The sequence below is a fragment of the Dama dama genome, chromosome 25 (assembly GCF_033118175.1).
Source record: "Dama dama isolate Ldn47 chromosome 25, ASM3311817v1, whole genome shotgun sequence".
In the NCBI taxonomy this organism is placed as follows: Eukaryota; Metazoa; Chordata; class Mammalia; order Artiodactyla; family Cervidae; genus Dama; species Dama dama.
Genome location: NC_083705.1, coordinates 65,022,505 through 65,046,399, shown reverse-complemented (window position 1 = coordinate 65,046,399; position 23,895 = coordinate 65,022,505). Strand labels below are relative to the sequence as shown.

Sequence of the window (23,895 nt, the reverse complement as noted above, 5' to 3'; positions counted from 1 at the left end):
AGGAATAGGGACGCAGACATAAAGAATGGGCATGCGGACATAGTGGGGGAACGGAAGGGTGGGAAAACTGGGAAAATGGGATTGACATATGTCCACTGTGTGTTAGTCACTCAGTTGTGTCCAACTCTATGCTACCCCATGGACTGTAGCCCACCAGGCTTCTCTGTCCATGGGGATTCTCCAGGCAAGAGTACTGGAGTGGATTGCCATGCCCTCCTCCAGGGGATCATCCCGACCCAGGGATTGAACCCAGATCTCCTGCACTGCAGGCGGACTCTTTATCATCTGAGCCACAAGGGAAGCCTCATACATACACTGCCACATATAAAATAGAGAGCGAGTGGGAAGCTGGTGTATCGCACAAGGGGTAGGATGGGGGTGGTGTGGGGGAAAGGTGTAAGAGAGAGGGGATATATTTATGTACATGGCTGATTCACTCCATTGTACAGCAGACACTAACACAACATTTTAAACCAATTATATTTCAATTATAAATTTTGGGGGTTTTAGGATTTTAAAAAACAAGCTTCTTCATCCATTGCTCCCTCCCTCCAATAGATCCTGTTAGGTTGTCTTACTTGTAATGTCAACTTGCCTTGGAGAAACAAAAAGATAATTAAAATGTGTTCATTTTTTCCCTGAAATTAAGAGGTTAGTGTGACCCAAGTTGCTACAGCTTAAAGAGGATGCCTTTGCAGCACAGAAAACCACCGCTGTTACAGGATTTCGCCCAAGGCTGGAGGAGGCAGGGGGAGGGGGGTCATGTTAGCTCAAGGATTCAAGCCCCAAATCACCCAAGGCAGAAAGCAGTGTGCACAAAGTACCTTTTTGAGATCCATGTCATCTAGGTGGTTCTGGACGAACTGCACTGTGGCATTAAAATCAGCTTGGTTAAATTCATAGGGGATGTTCCAACCCAGGGGCCCGAACTTGCGCCTCTCCTGGACCGTGGAGTGCAGGAAAGCCACGGCATATAACATGGGCTTCCACTGGGCCACGGCACTCACATCCAGCAGGTCCTGGCTCACCCCTGTGAGGCCAGTGGGGAAAAACCGTCTCATCTCTCAAACATCTTTATTTTCTACCACTTTTACAAGTTATTAATCATTGCTGTAAATTCCTGATGTTAAAATTCACTTATCTCGAACCATCTTTATCATAGTCATATGGCAGCTGTAATTTAACTTTTGGATCCCCAGAGGACATTTCTCTGGAAAATACGTACAGAGATTTGAGGGGAGTAGAGTCTCACTCACATGGATAAAGTTCTTACCAACATAACAAGAAAAAAGTGGGGATAAAAATGGTGGCAAAATAAAATACAGCTACTATTACTACAATGACTATTAATAATAGACATTATTATTATTATTACTATGAAGGGCATGTACACAGGTTGCAAAGACTTCTATATACTCTATTAACAATTTAATATTAATTGTTATTGAATAGCACAAACCATTAGATATAAAATAAGCAAGAAGGAGATATTGTATAATATGGGGAATACAGCCAGTATTTTATAATAACTATAAATAGAACATAACCTTTAGAAATTATGAATCACTATATTGTACACTTGTAATTTATGTTGTACAGCAACTATACTTCAATTAAAAAGAATAATAAAAAATAATAAAATTTAAAAGAAGCCCTTTGCAACCTGAGTATATTCTCCAAATTGTAGTTATGATTATTATACAGAGATATATTTGTCACACATACAATTATAAATGTTTTCATTTGCAAACTGTTTTTACAGACATCATCATTCCACATCTACTCTGTTGGCAAAAATGTGAGCCTTGTTAACAACTCCAAAAATATCTCTTTGTAGATTTTTCAAATTTATATGTAATAACTATGTTGACGATTTTTATTAAATACACTATTACAATTTAAATTTATCATTTTATTGTCTCCATTTTAGATACTAGAAAACTGAAACACAGGTTGTTTGAGTGATGAGCACTCATGAGAATAAAGGCATTTGTTCAGGAAGGACCAGAAGCAGGATTTTTAACTCCAAGCTCACGCTTTTTCTGTGACCATGAGCCTCAGACAGGAAGCTATGACACAGAGGGGGCGAATGTATTGGGAATAATCTTGGCTCCAATTGGGGCAGGAGGGGCGTTTGGGTCTGATTCAGTTGCTGTGGTCAGATTTCTAACTTCGCTCACATCCCAACATCCTTACACATGAGATAAAGGCAGAGGCCATAATTTTAATTCAGCTTCTTGTCTTGGAAGAGGCTACTGCCCTACTTTAGGTATGGAGCATGAAGACCATAAACAGCAACATTATCCAGTTTAGATGTAACATAAAAGGGCAGCTGTCAGGCAGAGAAGGTTGTGGTTGTTTAGTTGCTAAGTTGTGTCCGACTCCCATGCACTGGAGCCCACCATGCTCCTCTGTTAGTGGGATTTCCCAGGCAAGAATACTGGAGTGGGTTGCCTTTTCTTTCTCCCGGTATCTTTCCAACCCAGGCATCAAGCCCGTGTCTCCTGCATTGGCAGGAGGATTCTTTATCACTGAATCAAGTGGGAAACTGAATAGCGTAGGCCAAAGGAGAGTGATACTGGGGAAACAGGAAAAACATAAGGTGGAATCCAAAGATCTGAGACCCTAACATGGCCAAGGATACCTCACGTGCAGCAGGACAGAGGTGTCTATGCCCTCACCATCATGTTAAATCATAGCACCACTTGCTATAACTAAACTTACCTAATTCCTTTTCCATAATGTCTTTAAAGAAAACAATGTAAGCATAAGAACTTCCATAAACTTGGAAGGATTCCTCGACTCACCACCATATGTTCTTTTCAGTCCTGCCCGGAGGCCCTGGGGGGGCTCATTGGCAAATCTGATGGACATCTGAAGGAGGGTGATGGGAAACTGCTTATGAACCTCGGTTGTCATCCACAGACGGAAAGAGTCATGTACAAGCTCAGTTTCTATAATTATATCCATTAGCTCATCCATGAAATCCAGTCCCAGATGGCAGTTCTGCAGAAGGGCCCATCCTCCCTAAGTCAGCAACAGGAAATGGAAATTAGTCCATTTTATGTTTCACCCAGAGATTCAAATTAGTACCTTCTTCAGAAATTAAGTAATTAAAACTTAACAGGACGGAGACCAAAAGAAAGCAGGAGTCGCAATACTCATATCAGATAAAATAGACTTTCAAATAAAGGATGTGAAAAGAGACAAAGAAGGACACTACATAATGATCAAAGGATCAATCAAAAAAGAAGATATAACAATTATAAATATATATGCACCCAACATAGGAGCACCGCAATATGTACGGCAAACACCAACGAGTATGAAAGAGGAAATTAATAGTAACACAATAATAGTGGGAGACTTCAATACCCCACTCACAACTATGGATAGATCAACTAAACAGAAAATTAACAAGGAAACACAAACCTTAAATGACACAATGGACCAGCTAGACCTAATTGATATCTATAGGACATTTCACCCCAAAACAATCAACTTCACCTTTTTCTCAAGTGCACACGGAACCTTCTCCAGAATAGAGCACATCCTGGGCCATAAATCTGGTCTTGGAAAATTCAAAAAAATTGAAATCATTCCAGTCATCTTTTCTGACCACAGTGCAGTAAGATTAGATCTCAATTACAGGGAAAAAATTGTTAAAACTTCAAACATATGGAGGCTAAATAACACGCTTCTGAATAACCAACAAATCATAGAAGAAATCAAAAAAGAAATCAAAATATGTATAGAAATGAATGAAAATGAAAACACAACAACCCAAAACCTATGGGACACTGTAAAAGCAGTGCTAAGGGGAAGGTTCATAGCATTACAGGCTTACATAAAGAAACAGGAAAAAAAAACAATTAAATAACCTAACTCTACACCTAAAGCAATTAGAGAAGGAAGAAATGAAGAACCCCAGAGTTAGCAGAAGGAAAGAAATCTTAAAAATCAGGGCAGAAATAAATGCAAAAGAAACTAAAGAGACCATAGCAAAAATCAACAAAGCTAAAAGCTGGTTTTTTGAAAAAATAAACAAAATTGACAAACCATTAGCAAGACTCATTAAGAAACAAAGAGAGAAAAACCAAATTAACAAAATTAGAAATGAAAATGGAGAGATCACAACAGACAACACTGAAATACAAAGGATCATAAGAGACTACTACCAGCAGCTCTATGCCAATAAAATGGACAACTTGGATGAAATGGACAAATTCTTAGAAAAGTATAACTTTCCAAAACTGAACCAGGAAGAAATAGAAGATCTTAACAGACCCATCACAAGCAAGGAAATCGAAACTGTCATCAAAAATCTTCCAGCAAACAAAAGCCCAGGACCAGATGGCTTCACAGCTGAATTCTACCAAAAATTTAGAGAAGAGCTAACACCTATCTTACTCAAACTCTTCCAGAAAATTGCAGAAGAAGGTAAGCTTCCAAACTCATTCTATGAGGCCACCATCACCCTAATTCCAAAACCAGACAAAGATGCCACAAAAAAAGAAAACTACAGGCCAATATCACTGATGAACATAGATGCAAAAATCCTTAACAAAATTCTAGCAAACAGAATCCAACAACATATTAAAAAAATCATACACCATGACCAAGTGGGCTTTATCCCAGGAATACAAGGATTCTTTAATATCCGCAAATCAATCAATGTAATACACCACATTAACAAATTGAAAGATAAAAACCATGTGATTATCTCAATAGATGCAGAGAAAGCCTTTGACAAAATTCAACATTCATTTATGATTAAAACTCTCCAAAAAGCAGGAATAGAAGGAACATACCTCAACATAATAAAAGCTATATATGACAAACCCACAGCAAGCATCACCCTCAATGGTGAAAAATTGAAGGCATTTCCCCTGAAATCAGGAACAAGACAAGGGTGCCCACTCTCACCACTACTGTTCAACATAGTGTTGGAAGTTCTGGCCACAGCAATCAGAGCAGAAAAAGAAGTAAAAGGAATCCAGATAGGAAAAGAAGAAGTAAAACTCTCACTGTTTGCAGATGACATGATCCTCTACATAGAAAACCCTAAAGACTCTACCAGAAAATTACTAGAGCTAATCAATGAATATAGTAAAGTTGCAGGATATAAAATTAACACACAGAAATCCCTTGCATTCCTATATACTAACAATGAAAAAACAGACAGAGAAATTAAGGAAACAATACCATTCACCATTGCAACAAAAAGAATAAAATACTTAGGAGTGTATCTACCTAAAGAAACAAAGGACCTATACATAGAAAACTATAAAACACTGATGAAAGAAATCAAGGAGGACACAAACAGATGGAGAAACATACCGTGTTCATGGATTGGAAGAATTAATATTGTCAAAATGGCTATTCTACCCAAAGCAGTCTATAGATTCAATGCAATCCCTATCAAGCTACCAACGGTATTTTTCACAGAACTAGACCAAAGAATTTCACAATTTGTATGGAAATACAAAAAACCTCGAATAGCCAAAGTAATCTTGAGAAAGAAGAATGGAGCTGGAGGAATCAACCTGCCTGACTTCAGACTCTACTACAAAGCCACAGTCATCAAGACAGCATGGTACTGGCACAAAGACAGAAATATAGATCAATGGAACAGAATAGAAAGCCCAGAGATAAATCCACGAACCTATGGACACCTTATCTTTGACAAAGGAGGCAAGGATATACAATGGAAAAAAGACAACCTCTTTAACAAGTGGTGCTGGGAAAACTGGTCAACCACTTGTAAAAGAATGAAACTAGAACACTTTCTAACACCATACACAAAAATAAACTCAAAATGGATTAAAGATCTAAATGTAAGACCAGAAACTATAAAACTCCTAGAGGAGAACATAGGCAAAACACTCTCCGACATAAATCAAAGCAAGATCCTCTATGACCCACCTCCCAGAATATTGGAAATAAAAGCAAAACTAAACAAATGGGACCTAATGAAACTTAAAAGCTTTTGCACAACAAAGGAAACTATAAGTAAGGTGAAAAGACAGCCCTCAGATTGGGAGAAAATAATAGCAAATGAAGAAACAGACAAAGGATTAATCTCAAAAATATACAAGCAACTCCTGCAGCTCAATTCCAGAAAAATAAATGACCCAATCAAAAAATGGGCCAAAGAACTAAACAGACATTTCTCCAAAGAAGACATACAGATGGCTAACAAACACATGAAAAGATGCTCAACATCACTCATTATTAGAGAAATGCAAATCAAAACCACAATGAGGTACCATTACACGCCAGTCAGGATGGCTGCTATCCAAAAGTCTACAAGCAACAAATGCTGGAGAGGGTGTGGAGAAAAGGGAACCCTCTTACACTGTTGGTGGGAATGCAAACTAGTACAGCCGCTATGGAAAACAGTGTGGAGATTCCTTAAAAAACTGGAAATAGAACTGCCATATGACCCAGCAATCCCACTTCTGGGCATACACACTGAGGAAACCAGATCTGAAAGAGACACGTACACCCCAATGTTCATCGCAGCACTGTTTATAATAGCCAGGACATGGAAGCAACCTAGATGCCCATCAGCAGATGAATGGATAAGGAAGCTGTGGTACATATACACCATGGAATATTACTCAGCCATTAAAAAGAATTCATTTGAACCAGTCCTAATGAGATGGATGAAGCTGGAGCCCATTATACAGAGTGAAGTAAGCCAGAAAGATAAAGAACATTACAGCATACTGACACATGTATATGTAATTTAGAAAGGTGATAACGATAACCCTATATGCAGAACAGAAAAAGAGACACAGAAATACAGAACAGACTTTTGAACTTTGTGGGAGAATGTGAGGGTGGGATATTTCAAAAGAACAGCATGTATACTATCTATGGTGAAACAGATCACCAGCCCAGGTGGGATGCACGAGACAAGTGCTCCGGCCTGGTGCACTGGGAAGACCCAGAGGAATCGGGTGGAGAGGGAGGTGGGAGGGGGGATCGGGATTGGGAATACATGTAAATCCATGGCTGATTCATATCAATGTATGACAAAACCCACTGGAAAAAAAAAATAATAATAAAAAAAAAAAAAAAAAACTTAACAGGAAAACACAGTAACCCCTATAAATTAATCTAGATCAAATCTAAGAATAGGATCAGATTTAACTAACATAAGTTACATTTTTTCTTGTTCCACAAGGGTGTCTGATGTGATGCCATTACTAGCATGCATGACTCCATGGTTGGAGTCATGAAAATCACCAAAGTGAAGCACAAAAAGAGAGTTCCTAGAATACTGGCAACAGGGTTTATATCCTCTAGAATGTGTAGGCACCTTCTCTGGGGAATCAGACTATTCTAACAAGAGTCTTAGAAAATAATAAGTCATATCTCTGAAACACATTATTCTATATGCATAAGAAGATTCTTTGTACAAGGCAACACAGGCAAAAATTTAGGTCATGCAATAATTTGTCATTTTAGTTGCTAAGTCACATCTGACTCTTTTGCGACCCTATGAACTATAGCCCACCAGGCTCCTCTGTTCATGGGATTCTCCAGGCAAGAATACTGGAGTGGGTTGCCTTTACCTTCTCCAGGAGATCTTCCCAACCCAGAGACCAAACACAGGTCTCCTGCATTGCAAGGCAGATTCTTTACCACTGAGCCACCAGAGAAGCACCAGTCATAATTATTTCAATATATAATCCATAGAGTAATTTTTCTAAAATCATCTACAATACCCAGATCATAATCATGATTTATTTTCTTGACTGTAATTTTGGATCATTTGGATTTGATTGGTGTAACCTGAGATATTTTTCTTTGCAAAAGATAAATAAGTACTAGATGTAAAATCTTAATCAAGTTACATGTAAAACTGATCCTTTTGGAATGTCACATATCCCCTTAAATTTTCTTCAGAAGTATATAATGAATAAATAACTATGGTGGCTCAGAGGTAAAGCCTCTACCTGCAATTCGGGAGACCTGGGTTTGATCCCTGGGTCAGGCAGATCCCCTGGAGAAGGAAATGACAACCCACTCCAGTACTCTTGCCTGGAAAATTCTGTGGGCTACAGTCCATGGGGTCACAAAGAGTAGGACACGACTGAGCAACTTCACTTCACTAATTTTGTCCTATGAAAATTTAATTGATACTGTTCACAATTCAAAAAAAGGAGACTTAAATGTGAAACATAATAACAAAAAGGCTTCAGATGCTCTTTCATTCAGAATACAAGTGACTCCTGATCTAAGTTTCTTAGGTGAGAATTTTGATGATTCAACCTCATCCACGGAAAAGGAATCCCTTAGCCAAGTTTGCTTCTTTGGCCTCACTGCTTTCTGTATTAACGTTCTGTGTTCTTACTGAGCAGATCTTTCATTTTACTACTCTGGAATGGTTGGTTCATTCTGGCATAAAACACTACTGTCTCTGACAAGTTTTAAACATGCTCATAATAGTAAAAATCTTTTCAATTTGACTAGAAATTAAATTACTAAACAGAAAACACAGATAAATTGAAGGCTAAAAATATTCCATTTAAATTCTAATTTAGCTTCCTGAAATTATAATTATTTAAGTTAAATCATTATTTATTTTAAATTCATGTTAAATAAGTGTCCTGTGAATGTTAGTGTCTTTGTTTTCTAAGTACAGTACTAGCACAGGGAAGAAGGCAAGGTTGGGGGTCAGGGAGGCCAAGAGGAAGGAGAGTCCAGGACTAGACCTGGGATTCTGAATCATGGATTATTTTTCATCTCAAGAAAATCCGAGATACCAAGGGAACATTTCATGCAAAGATGGGCTCAATAAAGGACAGAAATTATATGGAAATAACAGAAGCAGAAGATATAAGAAGAGGTGGCAAGAATACACAGAAGAACTGTACAAAAAAGATCTTCATGACCCAGATAATCATGGTGTGATTACTCACCTAGAGCCAGACATACTGGAATGCAAAGTCAAGTGGGCCTTAGGAAGCACCACTACGAACAAAGCTAGTGGAGGTGATGGAATTCCAGTTGAGCTATTTCAAATCCTAAAAGATGATGCTGTGAAAGTGCTGCACTCAACATGTCAGCAAATTTGGAAAACTCAGCAGTGGCCACAGGATTGGAAAAGGTCAGTTTTCATTCTAATCCCAAACAAAGGCAATGCCAAAGAATGTTCAAACTACCACACAAATTCACGGCAAATAGATGGGGAAGCAATGGATACAGTAAGAGACTTCATTTTCTTGGGCTTCAAAATCACTGCAGATGGTGACTGCAGCCATGAAATTAAAAGACATTTGCTCCTAGGAAGAAAAGCTATGACCAACCTAGACAGCATATTAAAGAGCAGAGACATTACTTTGCCAACAAATGTCCATCTAGTCAAAGCTATGGTTTTTCCAGTAGTCATGTATGGATGTGAGAGTTGGACCATAAAGAAAGCTGAGCACCAAAGAATTGATGCTTTTGAACTGTGGTGTTGGAGAAGCCTCTTGAGAGTCCCTTGGACTACAAGGAGATCAAACCAGTCAATCAAAGGAAATCACTCCTGAATATTCATTGGAAGGACTGATGCTAAAGCTGAAACTCCAATACTTTGACCACCTGATGCAAAGAAATGAATCATTGGAAAAGACCCTGATGCTGGAAAGATTGAAGGAGGGAGGAGAAGGGGATGACAGAGGATGAGATGGTTGGATGGCATCACCAACTCAATGGACATGAGTTTGAGCAAGCTCTGGGAGTTGGTGATGGACAGGGAGGCCAAGCATGCTGCAGTCCATGGGGTTGCAAAGAGTTGGACACAACTAAGCAACTGAACTGAACTAAAATACATTTAAGCCATGTGCTTTCTGCCCTCCCAACTGCAAACTAAGTAGAGCAGCCAGCACAGAGCACAAGAGAGGCCCCTCCCTTTCACCAAAGCTGGGGGCAGGGCATGGCTTGATGGAAGAAGCAAATACAGAGATTCTAGAACCCAACAGACTCAGTTCTAGACTGGGGGAAGGAATCAGGATGCAGCACAGTGGGAAGGTTCTAGAGTCAGCAGCTGGGACCTAGACCCCGGTGGTTTCATGGTGGACCTCATGTCTGATGGTTGGGGGGAGACAGCCAGTTCTGTCTGAAATTGGGGGGGGGGGGTGTTCCCTGGAGGGCACAGAGGGGTCTTGAGATATTGAGGGGAGAGCTCAGGCTTAGTGAAGGAGGCATGGAGTCTGCTCCAAAATAGGCTGGAAAAGCATCTACACCACAACGGCATATTCTCCAGTAGGAGTAAGAGGCAAGTGGTTTTGCCACCCTGTAGTTGGCCAAAGGGTGCAGGTGGAGGGAAGCAGGGGTGGAGGGAGCCCACGGCAGAGCCAGGAACCCCAAAGAAGGCTGTGCTTAGTCACTCAGCCATGTCTGACTCTTTGCCGCCCCACGGACTGTAGCCCGCCAGGCTTCTTTGTCCATGGGATTCTCCAGGCAAGAATACTGGAGTGGGTTGCCACGCCCTCCTCCAGGGGATCTTCCCAACCCAGGGATTGAACCCAGGTCTTCTACATTGCAGGCAGATTCTGTACCACCTGAGCAACCAGGGAAGTCCATTTATATATTTTATATTTGGAAATTGAGGTTAAGGTCCAGGGACTGACTACAAATTGACCTGCCAAAATGTACACCCTTTAGAGTCTTATTGTGTGTTGATGGTGGGGTTTTTCTCCCCTTTTCATTAAACCTGCGAAGTGACAGAAAGGATGGTACAGATAGAAGGACCTTCTAAATGCCTTTTATAAACGACTGTGCGGATACCAGGGAGACTTCATGCGGCTGGGAGGAGCCTGTGGCTCTTCGAGGTGGTGACCCGAGTGTTCAGTTCAGTTCAGTTCAGTAGCTCAGTCGTGTCCGACTCTTTGCGACCCCATGAATCACAGCACGCCAGGCCTCCCTGTCCATCACAAACTCCTGGAGTTTACTCAAACTCATGCCCAATCGAGTCGGTGATGCCATCCAGCCATCTCATCCTCTGTCGTCCCCTTCTCCTCCTGCCCCCAATCCCTCCCAGCATCACACTATTATAAAACTGGATCCATCTGGACACCTAAGATTAGACCAGAGTAAACACACAAGTGTTTTGGAGCTTGAGTTCCAGAGATGAAATAGGACCTTCTGCATTCAGGTAACTTTAGGTTCCTCAAAGTGCCTCAGCTCTGAACTTGTCCCATTAGCAGGTCATCACATGACTTTCAGCTACAATGGCCCCAGACCAGTCCTGAGCATGGCCTACGCTGGATGCTCTTGAATTTGCAAGCTGCCAAGAGCTCTAAGCCCACCTGGAAGGCAACAGGCCAGGTTTCTGGAAAACCTCTGGTACTACCACACAGTATTGGCAGATTCCTGGCCTCTGGAATCTGGGCCAGGCCTAGGGGACTCCAGGGCGCAGAATATGCATTCTGGATTGTGTTGTGGATTCTAGAAGGCTGTGGATTCCCCAGCAGATCTACAGGGGCTGGAACCTGAGGCATAGAGAGGGAGCTGTGAACCCCAAACCCCAAAGAAGGTTCGGGACTTGGAGCAGGGTTTAGCACTATGCAAACAGGTCAGGAAATAAGATGCTCTCACTGGGCAAGCTTTCCAGAAGTCAAGGCTCAGCAGAAAACGTTTTACATTGTATTCATTTTTTCATGAAAATTTTCTAACAGGTATCATGCTTTTACCTGTTTAGCAAACAGAACGCAACACATAAATTTCAGTGCTTAAGGATTTCTAAGTTCTTTCCTGCATTGTTATCCTATAAGCTGTAACGTCAACAACAGAATACAAAAGTAGACATCAGGTCTCACATTGGCCATGGTCTGCTGCAGGAGCTTGCGAGCATGGATCTCCTGGCCCTGTCCCATGGACACGTAGCGGGTTTCTATTTTTAATCTCTTCCCCAAGGCGATGATGGAGTCTGTGGGGTCTGAGCCCATAGACAGGAGACAGATGAGTGGTGTCCGAGGATCAGATTCCTCCCATGTCCTTTCCAAGTCCAGGATAACGCCCTCTGCATACTTTTCTCCCATGGAGTCCATGATGTACTTACGGGCCTGCCAAAAACAGTACATGGGTCAACAAAACTAGCTCCAACCCCTAAAATTCATAATTCAGTGTGGTTCCCAAAATTCATTTTCGCAGATCATCTCAATGATGTTCACAGTAACCCTGCCAGGAAAATAGGATAGAGGGTTGGTTGTTTTTTTGTGTGTGTGTGTGTTTTTTTTTTCTTGTGGGTTAATCTCTTTATTCCCTTGCTTGCTTATTTGTTTGAATCCTCACTCTATCTGCCTTCAATGTGGGAGACCCAGGTTCGATCCCTGGGTCAGGAAGATACCTTGGAGAAGGGCATGGCACCCCACTCTATAATTCTTGCCTGGAGAATCCCATGGACAGAGGATCCTGGCAGGCAACAGTCCGTGGGATCTAAAAGAGTCGGACATGACTGAGTGACTAACACTTTCAGACTTTACTTGCCAAAAACACAATCATACATTTAAAAGAACAGAATCCAGGTTGGTCGAATCCTTGTCTGGGACCTCTTTGAATACACTGGCTGCTTCATACTATACAGAAGGTTTAAAATATTTGGCAACTCTATTATTGAGGATGCTTTAAAGGAAAAGTGTGTGTGTGTGTGTGTGTGTGTGTGCATATGCGCTCGGTCCTGTCTGACTCTGTGCAACCCCAGGGACTGTAGCCCACCAGGCTTCTCTGTCCATGGGATGTTCCAGGCAAGGGCACTGGAGTGGGTTTCCAGGACCAAACCCGCACCTCTCTGTCTGCTGCACTGGCAGGTGGGTTCTCTACCACTAGCATCACCTGGGAAACCCAAGGGAAAATTATAGGCATTCAAATAATCAAGTAAGCCGTACAATGCCTGGGATTGAATGGATCCTTAACAGATAATTACTGTTAAATGACCACTTATGGGAAGAAATGTATTGAATACTTATTGAATTAATTAATTTTAAAGGTTTAACCCAACTGCACTTGGAGCACAGGATGCCACTTATTTTTGTATCTCTTAATATCCAGTTGACCAGCTCCACTATGTAATCCTCTAACGTAAGTATTAATATAAACAGTTCCTGGTGGTTCAGACGGTAAAGAATCTGTGTGCAATACAGCAGACCTGGGTTCGATCCCTGGGTCGGGAAGATCCCCTGGAGGAGGGCAAGGTAACCCACTCTAATACTCTTGCCTAGAGAATCCCACGGACAGAAAAGTCTGGCGGGCTACAGTCCATGGGGTCACACTGTCGGACATGACTGGATGACTGATGTTTTCACTTTCACACATTTTTTACAGCCTTCTGAAAGGTACTTTAAAAGTTTGGTTGACGTGTTCTTCAGAATCTCCAAAAGTTTATTTGTATATACATTCATCACAGCCATTGGGCAGCATGCTTGGTGATCAGAAATGACTTCAAAGCCCGAATGCCCAGGTGTACCCCAAACTGCAGTTGTTTCTCAGCCGCAGGTACCTGGTGCATCCATCACAGCAGCATCTCTCAAGATCCAAGTGCTTTCTCCTCTAGCCTAGCAAGGAGCTCAAAAAGCCAAGGTTGTCATAGAACTCAGCATTGATCCCACATGGAAATTTCTCTCCAAGCTATGAGCTGATATACTGTTCCCTACATCAGGGGCCAAGTAGTAAATAGTATATTTTGGTGGCCATACAGTCTCTGTTGCAACAAATTAACCTATCACTGTAGCATGGAAGCAGCTACAGAGAGTCCATAAACAAATGAGCCTATGTTCCAGTAAAACTGTATACACCCTGGAATTCGAATGTTGTATAATTTTTGCATATCACAAAATACCATTTTGAGGTTTTTTTCAAGCATTTAAAACTACAAAAACCATTCTTAGCTCGGCAGCTATATAGAAACTAGTAGCAGCACAAGACATCCTCTGATAATATGTTGCTCTTTCAACCAAGGTTTTGACTGTGTCTGCAGTCACACTCAGCTCAAATGCTGAGAATAAGCCTAATGCTCTTATGGGGAATAGGGACTGAATGCGTCTACAGTGTAGACCTTCTCATATGCTCCCTAAGAAGGTGTCTGGTTGAAAAATCACACAAGAAATCTAATGTGAGAATAAGAACCTCACAGGAGAGAACAGGTTTGCAAGGGGCCTTCTAGATCTTGCTTAAGACTTGGATGTTATCATAAGCGCCATGGGAAGCCATTAAAGGAAGACCATAATGATATTTCCATTTCTTCTAGAATACACAAGATGGACTAGAGTGGGCAAGGTGAGAATGACCTAGAAGAGACCCAATGGGAAGACATGGCTGTTGTCAGACTAAGGATGGTAGGCCAGGATGAAGATAACAAAGTTACAAAGGAGTGGGAGCCTTTTAAATTTCATCATTGACCCCAATAAAGTGTGAAAGAATTAAAAGGGAAAGAAGGAAGGAAAGAAGAGAGGAGGAAAGGAGGGAGGGAGGGAGGCAGAGAGCGAGAGAGAGAGAGAGAGAGAGAAGGAAGAAAAGTCTACTTGAAACTTCTACATTCCCCTTAAAAAAAGGCAACTGTGTGACCATTCATTTGGGCAAGATAAAAGGAATGAGGTTGAGAAGAAAAATCAAAGGAAGGGTGATCTCAGGGCCCCGAGTTGCAAAACTTATTTTTCTTTTCTGAATAAATCATTGAATTTGGTTGTTTCCAAGCTATCTAGGAGGACTGGTAGTTGGTTACACTGAATGTTTTAAACAGTCCTGGAGAGCAAAGGGGAAAACTCCCTACCTTCTATGTGAAACTCCAGCCTATTGCTATTTTATGACTTATTCTTAAAAGTCCATTAAAAAAATCAATGTCTGGGAAGAGTAACATTTAACTTTTAGCTGTGAAGGCAAGACACCACAAGTCTGTTTCATGGGTAAACTTCCACGATGGAAGCAGATGAAAAGTCTTTGAAAAGATGGATCTTCTGGAGGCAGGGCTGATATTTAAACCTAAGTATCACTCAAGGAATTTTAGGCAAAGCTGCTTTTTCACATCAAGGTTTATGACACATCCCAGGGTAACAACTACGGGTTTGGGAACTCTATACTGCCCTGTAGATGTTATCTCTCCTTCCTAGTAACTGCACAGTCTTTCTATCCAACAAATACTACTTTACTACTAGCAAAATGGAGTTCCCTATCTTTTCTAAGTTGATGTAAAAATGATATGGAAGAACAATACATTACCTTTATGTTATACCAATATGCCCACCTTAAAAATGTAGTTTTGACTACACTACTGTTAATATATAGCATAAGGGAAAAAAGGAAGGTGCAATCTGTTTGTAGGACATATATTAACACTAAAGATGCATTCCAATATTTGTCTGCAACAGTAGGAGCAGTTAAATTTTCATTCCACTTATGCAAAGTACCTAGAAGAGTCAAATTCATAGAGTCAGAAAGTTACATTGGTAAATGCCAGGGGGCAGGGTAGGGATGGCATAGGGAGGGAAAATGAGGACTTAGTGTTTAATGGGGACAGAGTTTCAGTTCAAGAAGGTGGAGAACTCCAGAGATGGATGATGGTGAGAATCGAACAAAAATGTGAATGTACTTAGTGTCACTGAACCATATAGTTACGTGTGGTAAAATAGTATGTTTTATATTATGTGACTTTTACCACAATTAGAAAAAAAAACATTAAAAAGAAACCCCAAAAAATTTTTTTAAACCAACATAGTTTCCTCATTCACTCTGATTGTACCACTTAGGTCAAAAAGAAAATTAGTAAATCACTTAGCCACTTGTACACCTCAGTACAATTATTTCTTGTTTATTTTTCCATTTTTCACAATTGCACTGTTGGAAAATTAGACAGAAGCCCACATGAAAATTCTCATGGGGGTTAACATTTTAAATATTCTTTAAAATTTAAAAGGAAATTCTCCTTTAAAATATTCTCTTATTTTTAACATATGCACTTTTTACCTGGGCAATGGTTCTGTCGGGACACCAGGACCTAATAAGGAGAAGACGTCGAAAGCAGTCAAGAGATTTATCATAGGCGTTTGGAAGGGCTTCCTCCTCAGGGTTTTCCTTATCAAACCAAATTTTCCACATTTTCTCATTTCTTGATATCTGAAAATACCAGGGGATAAGAAATGTGTCACACCACAGAAAGATCTTTCAATAAGACTTCACAGATATTTTTCTGACGATTCCAGACATGTGTGAATGATATCCTGTGTGTGTGCGTGCTCAGGCGTGTCTGACTCTTTGCAACCCCATGGGCTGTAGCCCACCAGGCTCCTCTGTCCACAGGATTCTCCAGGCAAGAATACTGGAGTGGGAAAAGGAAATGATATCCCTTGACTATTTTTTAAAGTTTTATAGCCTGGTACCAAAAAGTTTGAGAGCCGAAAATCAAATGTGATTTGCTCTGAAGTCAGTCTGTATTAACACCAGCCTACAGGCCCCTTTTAAAGGGAGAACCCTGCTATGTAATTTCTTCTATGCCTTTGTGGTAACAACTCCGTAAAGAATAAAGAGATCAATGGAAATTCATTTTCACTATTTAAAGGAAATCTGTTTTGATCCATGAGATCTCCCGGGATCAAGAATCAAGTCTCATTCACTTATATTTCCTCATTTCCCAGGATCATTCTTGAACAAAAGACATTTAATACATGTTTATTATTGAAGCTTTCTGGTCAATACTCTATCAATCTAGAGTCATTTGAAATATACCACTTAATATCATCAAGTGAATAATCATACTTGCTTCATTTGGGCAATTGATAAAGGGGAAGAAAAAAGACAGTTCATTATCCTTTGAAGCTTACAAAAATTGAAAAGAGATAAGCATTAAACAAACAAACATCCCACAATCACAGAATAAGTCAGATCTGCAGATAAACATGATCTTATGTTCTCTGGTATATTTCCTTTGACTAAGCAACCTAAATGTCCATCAGCAGATGAATGGATAAAGAAGTTGTGGTATATGTATAAGTGGATTATTTTTCTGCTGCTGTTCAGTCCTGTTTGACTCTTTGCAACCCATGGACTGTAACCCACCAGGCTCCTCTGTCTATGGGATTTCTTAGGCAGGAATACTGGAGTGGGTTGCCGTTTCCTCCTCCAGGGGATCCTCCCAACCCAGAGATCAAACCCACATCTCTTGCATCTCTTGCACTGAGAGGCAGATTCTCTACCACTGCACCACCTGGGAAGCCCACAGTGGAATATTACTCAACCATAAAAAGGAACTGAATTGGGTCATTTGCAATAATGCAAATGAAGCTAGAGTCTGTCATACAGAGTGAAAGTCAGAAAGAGAAAAGGAAATACTGTATATTAATGCATATAAGTGGAATCTAAAAAAAATGGTACAGATGAACTCATTTGCAGGGCAGGAATAGAGACACAGATGTAGAGAACAGACATGTTGACACAGAAGGGGAAAGGGATGGGATGAACTGAGAGATTTTGGAGTGACATATATACACCATCATGTGTAAAACTGGAGAAGGAAATGGCAACCCACTCCAGTATTCTTGCCCAGAGAATTCCATGGACAAAGGACCCTGGCGGGCTACATCCATGGGGTCACAAACAGTTGGACATGACTGAGTGACTAAGCATACATACACACATGTGTGAAACAGACGGTTATTGGGAAGCTGTTGTATAGTGCAGGGAGCTTAGCTCGGTGCTCTGTGATGAACTAGGGGGTGGATAGGGGGTGGGTGGGAGGGAGGTCTAAGAGGGAGGGGATATATGTATACATATCAGGTTCACTTCGTTGAAACTAACATGGTTAAGCCATCATACTCCAATTTAAAAAAAAAAAAAAAAAACAGTTCCAAGTGTATTTCTCAGAGGTGTAATCAAAGGAAAAAGGCATATGGGCTCATATTCAGAAAGTATCATGTAAGAATAAAAAATAACCTGTTTCAATCACAAAAGACTACATTATGTGGAGGGATTTCAGGTATAAAATCTAATCTCCAGAAGACAGTTACTTCAATAACAAATAATGGTACAGGAAAGGTCACTAGGAGTTACCCCATGGGGGAACAAGTTAGGATGCGTTAAAATCTCCCAAAGAAGAGCTATTTAGCCCAAGAGAATAGCTTGCACCCAAATTACATGGTCATCACCAGGCCTAAGCCAAAACATAAAAATATAGCTTAAGCTTTCCGTCAACCTAAGCTGGCAAAATCAAGGACCAACGTTAGGACAAATACCATATGACATCATTTCTAAAGGCTTCCCTGGTGACTCAGGGGGTAAAGAATCTGCCCACAATGCAGAAGACCTGGGTTCAATCCCTGGGTCGGGAAGATGCCCTAGAAAAGAGAACGGTTATCCACTCCAGTATTCTGGCCTGGAGAACCCCATGGACAGAGGAGACTGGCAGGCTACAGTCCACGCAGTCCCAAAGAATTGGCCACGACTGAGTGACTAACATACACAAACACATCATTTCTAAAATGTGATGCAAATAGATTTACTTATGAAACAGAAACAAACTCACAGACATAGAAAACAAATTTATGGTTACAAAAAAGGAAAGGGGGTAGGAGAGAGAGAAATCAGGGGTTTGGGACTAGCAGATATAAACTTCTATATATACAATAGATAAACAACAAGGTCCTACTGTACAACACAGGGGACTATATTCAATATCTTATAATAAACCCTAATGAGAAAGAATATAGTGCATATGTGTGTATGTCCACGTGTGTGTATAAAACTAAATCACTTTGCTGTACTCCAGAAAATAACATAACACTGTAAATCAACCATGTGTGAAAGTGAAAGTGTAAGTTGCTCAGTCAAGTCCGACTCTTCGCGACCCCGTGGACTGTAGCCCATCAGGCTCCTCCTCTGTCCATGGGATTCTCCACGCAAGAATACTGGAGTGGGTATCCAGGGGATCTTCCAGACCCAGGGAGCAAACCCAGGTCTCCTGCATTGCAGGCAGATTCTTTAGTATCTGAGCCACCACAGAAGCCCAATCATACTTCAATTTGAAAAAGGACCAGTATTTGGACATTTTCTGGTCAAAGCCTTCAACCTGCAGCTGAAGAAAGACACCTTGCCGTCCACACAACTTCCAGCTGGTCGTCAGATTTTCAAGAACCTGTTTCTTGACTTGTCCCAATTCAACTTTCCATACCCAAGTGCCATAATTCCAATATATACACAATTCATCAAAACGGGCTGTTTTTATGAAAGGACAACAAGTTCTAAAAATAAAAGGCCAGGTGTTTGTGTTAGATTCATACCCAGATGCCTAGCTAAGGCAGTATAAACAGGGAGAGAAAGAAGAGAGAGACAGAACTAGAGGCAAGAAAGGATATTCAGCATTCAGAGGCAGGTTGTTCCTATTTCTCGTCATTCAATCTATAGGAAGATGGCAAAACTTCTGGACCATATCTAATTTCTCTTTTTTTTTTTTTAGAGAGAAAAGCAGTACTAGAGTTTCATTTGAGTAGAAAAACCAAAAACAAAAAAAAAATTGAAAATAGCATAAAAAGATTTTATATTGTAACAGTAATCTCTTTAATCGAATCTGTTTTCCCATTGGTAGAGCTCCAATTGGTGATACTGACACATGGCCCAGGACAACATTAGTTAAACTTCCTGGGCAACTAATTTCTTCTGGAGACCAGCCTGCCATGGGTGGAGTGTGTTTTATCAGAAGATGAATGAGCCATGAGGAAGGTCAAGCACTGGTCATTCCATTTTAGGAGTGACAGCAGTAAGAAATATTTCTCTTCCCCAAACAGCCAGGGATAAATCAGGAAGCTGCCCACTGGGATATTATCATAAGTTTATTCAAAGCACAAGTTACCTGATCAAGGACATCAGAAAACTGTCTAAGTTTGCTGAGTTCCACCAAATTTAACCAGGTCATGTCCAGGATCCATTTAGACGGTTTAGGAGGACAGGCTTTCAGGTCCAAGGAGGCACCACCTTTCAAGTTAAACATGTTATGTTAATAAAATTTTGTTTCTGTACTGTAAAACAATATCTGTATTTTTTAAAAAATCTTGCTGAAACTATTTTACTATTAATTCTTTTACTACTTTAACATTTATTAAACTCAGAAATATACACCATAGTGATAAATAAGCTTTAACATTTAATAAAGAAACAGATGATTTTAGAAAAACACATTTAAGGATCAGTGATATAGGTTTGGATACAGATAAGTGGTGGATTCTGTCTTAGCTACACCTGGCCAAGATATGGGACAAGTTAACTCATCTGCCCGGGACTGTGTATTCAAATATGTACAATGGGAATAATGACACCGAGGTGTTTCCTGGTGGTTCAGATGGTGAAGAATCTCCCTGCAATGAGGGAGACCCAGGTTTGATCCCTGGGTCAGGAAGATTTCCTGGAGAAGGAAATGGCAACCCACTCCAGTACTCTTGCCTGGAGAATTCCATTGGCAGAGGAGCTTGGCAGGCTATAGTCCATGGGCACAAAGAGTCCAATGCCACTGGGAAACTAACACTTTCACTTTCACTTCAGGTGTTGTGATAATGACAGAAAATACATAAGGTGAGTGTGAGGCACTCAAAACAGGATCAAGAACACAGCTGAGAGTCACTAAATGAGCAGCTGTTTTCAGCATTAAGAACTGCCGGATATTGACACAAGCTCATTTTAAGGATGAGTTTCACTGTCAGATGGCATCACCGACACAATGGACATGAGTTTGAGCAAACTCCAGGAGATAGTGAACAGCAAGGAAGCCTGGAGTGCTGCAGTCCATGAGGTCGCAAAGAGTCAGACACAACTGACCAACTGAACAACATTTTAAGGAGAGAATCTATCTAGATTTGTTTGTAACACTACCAGTGTTTAAGAGATTCTCCTCTATGAACCAGTGTATTATTCACATCCATGTTGAGCACATCCAAGGGCCCTGTGTTATGTCATTTATTCTTGATCAATCTACCCACAACAAACATTTCCACTGGGTACTGACTCCTATCTCTTCGCTGATAATTCATCTAACCTCGTATAACTCATATAATTCTCATAGCACCATGAAATAAATAAATGACAGCTTAAAAATGTTACTGTTGTCCATCCCAGAAAAACTAAATGTGTGAACAATCATATTTTAAATCAAAGCAAGAGCTAGCAAGTCTTCTATAGGATAAAATATACCATTTAATAAATAATATCTATTAAAATGCTTCAAGGAAAATATGGTCTAAGCATAATTCTTCAAAGGATATAACCAACCCATTTGGCTACAATCTTTTTTGGAACAGAGCAGGTCATAAACAAGTAATAATACTCAAGATATTTATTGAGGCAATCTCTACTTTATTCAGGTACCATGGACCCCATGAAATTGCTGTCTTTTGCCAAATCCATCTTAGTAGCCTTCCAAGGTAAGTGGAATAAGAGGTAAGTGAAATCATTTCAGTGAAAATATTAGCTCATAAAATCAAAACAGATTGCTTGAACACCAGGGAGCAGTTAAAGACCGAAGTACAATGGCACTATGCTGAAAAATGTCACAACAATTCCCATAGAAAATGTCCATTTTCCAACAAACTGAAAAGAATAACATTTCCACCACAGGGTTAGAGAAAAGCCTTTCATGGAAAAGAGGATTCCTTGAAACCATACCATTATTCATTGTTTAATAGAGGGTAACTCTGTCATGGATATCTTGGCTGCCTCAGAAGGGTACAATGGGTCACAAAGAATATTGTAGTGGAGGGTGGGGACACACTCCTGGATAACATGGCACCAGATTAGACGGACGCCCAAAGAAGGAACAGCTGGGATGGCAATAATTCAAAATAAATTTTAAAGATGATTGAGAATTAAATCTTCATCATTAAACTTTGTAAAGCTGAAACATGGTTATAGTGATTCATACAAGCTGTATCACACAAACATGAAGTGGCATAGCCAAGGCAGACTAAGACCTCTGGACTCACCTTTTCCCATCTTGGAGAAGGGTAAATTAAAAGATCAGTATCAAAACACTATTGCTATCTAAACACTTTCAACCAAGTGATTTTAAAATCCTTACAGAGGGAGTTGATGTCTTTGGGCAGCTCTCACCAACAAAACTAACAAAGGGAAATCTTATGAAGCCCTGTGTCCTAAAGGAGCATAAGAAATAGGTGCTGAATGCAGGAAGTCCACAAAATCCTGTCCAACCTACACAAGTCTCAGACAGATCAAAATAACCTAGAAAACTAAAGATAAAATAACAATGCCCATCATCTGCTAAGCATATTCTATGTTCCAGGGTTTATATAAATCGTGTGAATTCTCAATAATCCTATTATGTAGATATGACTATCCTTGCTTCATAGCTAAGGCAACTGAACCTTGAAAAGTTTAAATAACCTGCTCAAAACCACTTATCCCCAAGTGGCAAAGCCACTAGTTTCCCTTAGAGTCTTTCCAACTCTAAATTCCGTGTTTGTTTTGATCATGCCGAACTGTAACATACTTTACAGTATCTCAATCATTTCTGGATGTCAAGGTCAATGTCATTCCCATGAGGAAAGGCATCTTATGCCTGAAATGAGGATTTCAGGAACAACTTTCCCATAGGAAACTCCATCAACTGAAGGGCCAGAGTCACTGAAGTCAGAAATCAGTTATATACAAAGGACTCACTGAAGAAGGCAATTCCTATACCTACACATCTACCTAAGGTGATGTCTCTCCAGACTATTCATCTTCCATGTGCTCTGATTTAGGAAGCTTGGAACATAAAAAAACAAAGGCAAGGGTTCAAGGATTAGAGACAAAGAAGAGACAGAAAGAGGTATCATCCAAAAATCATACATTTCTAAGTTTTCATGTCTAAATGATGAGTCTTCATTGTCATTATAAGCTATGTATGCGTTGTTGTTCATTCATTAAGTTGCGTCTGACTCTTTGTGACCCCATAGACACCAGCATGTCAGGCTCCTCTGTCCTCCACTATCTACTGGAGTCTGCTCAAACTCATGTCCATTGAGTCGGTGATGCCATCCAACCATCTCATGCTCTGTCATCCCCTTCTCCTGCCTTCAATCTTTCCCAGCATCAGGGTCTTTTCTAATGAGTCAGTTCTCATCAGGTGGCCAAAGTATTGGAGGTTCAGCATCAGTCCTTCCAATGAATATTCAGGACTGACTTCCTTTAGGATTAGACTGGTTTGATCTCCTTGCTGTCCGAGGGACTCTCAAGAGTCTTCTCCAGCACCACAATTTATTTTTTTTATTATTATTATTTTTTTTTTTTGCATTTAATCTGCTAACTTTTTTTTTTTATTAGTTGGAGGCTAATTACTTCACAACATTTCAGTGGGTTTTGTCATACATTGATATGAATCAGCCATAGATTTACATGTATTCCCCATCCCGATCCCCCCTCCCACCTCCCTCTCCACCCGATTCCTCTGGGTCTTCCCAGTGCACCAGGTCGGAGCACTTGTCTCATGTATCCCACCTGGGCTGGTGATCTGTTTCACCATAGATAATATACATGCTGTTCTTTCAAAACATCCCACCCTCACCTTCTCCCACAGAGTTCAAAAGACTGTTCTGTATTTCTGTGTCTCTTTTTCTGTTTTGCATATAGGGTTAAAAGCATTGATTCTTCAGTACTCAACCTTCTTAATGGTCCAACTCTCACATCCATTCATGACTACTGGAAAAACCATAGCTTTGACTAGATGAACATTTGTCGGCAAAAGGATGTCTCTGCTTTTTAATATGCTGTCTAGCTTGCCACAGCTTTTCTTCCAGGCATATGTATATAAATATGCATTTGTATGTATGTAAGTGTGACTCTGACCTACACACTCCCATTGTGCCCTTTCCTTCTGCCCCCATGGGATCCTCTTCAAGTTTCTCTACAAATCTACTCTCCATGTAGGTGAAG

The 23,895-nt window shown here is 40.4% G+C and overlaps 1 protein-coding gene across 1 annotated transcript in view; it reads right to left on the bottom strand.

The window, feature by feature from the left end:
* The window catches only part of DNAH5 (dynein axonemal heavy chain 5), a 314,041-nt gene that overhangs the window by 23,044 nt on the left and 267,102 nt on the right, over positions 1-23,895 (bottom strand). Inside the window, exons 69-73 of the mRNA XM_061129706.1 lie at positions 19,829-19,950; positions 15,955-16,104; positions 11,817-12,062; positions 2,808-3,027; positions 825-1,030 (exon numbers count right to left, since the gene is read on the bottom strand). Of these exons, the coding sequence (XP_060985689.1) occupies positions 825-1,030; positions 2,808-3,027; positions 11,817-12,062; positions 15,955-16,104; positions 19,829-19,950 (944 nt within the window). The remainder of the gene's footprint in view (positions 1-824; positions 1,031-2,807; positions 3,028-11,816; positions 12,063-15,954; positions 16,105-19,828; positions 19,951-23,895) is intronic.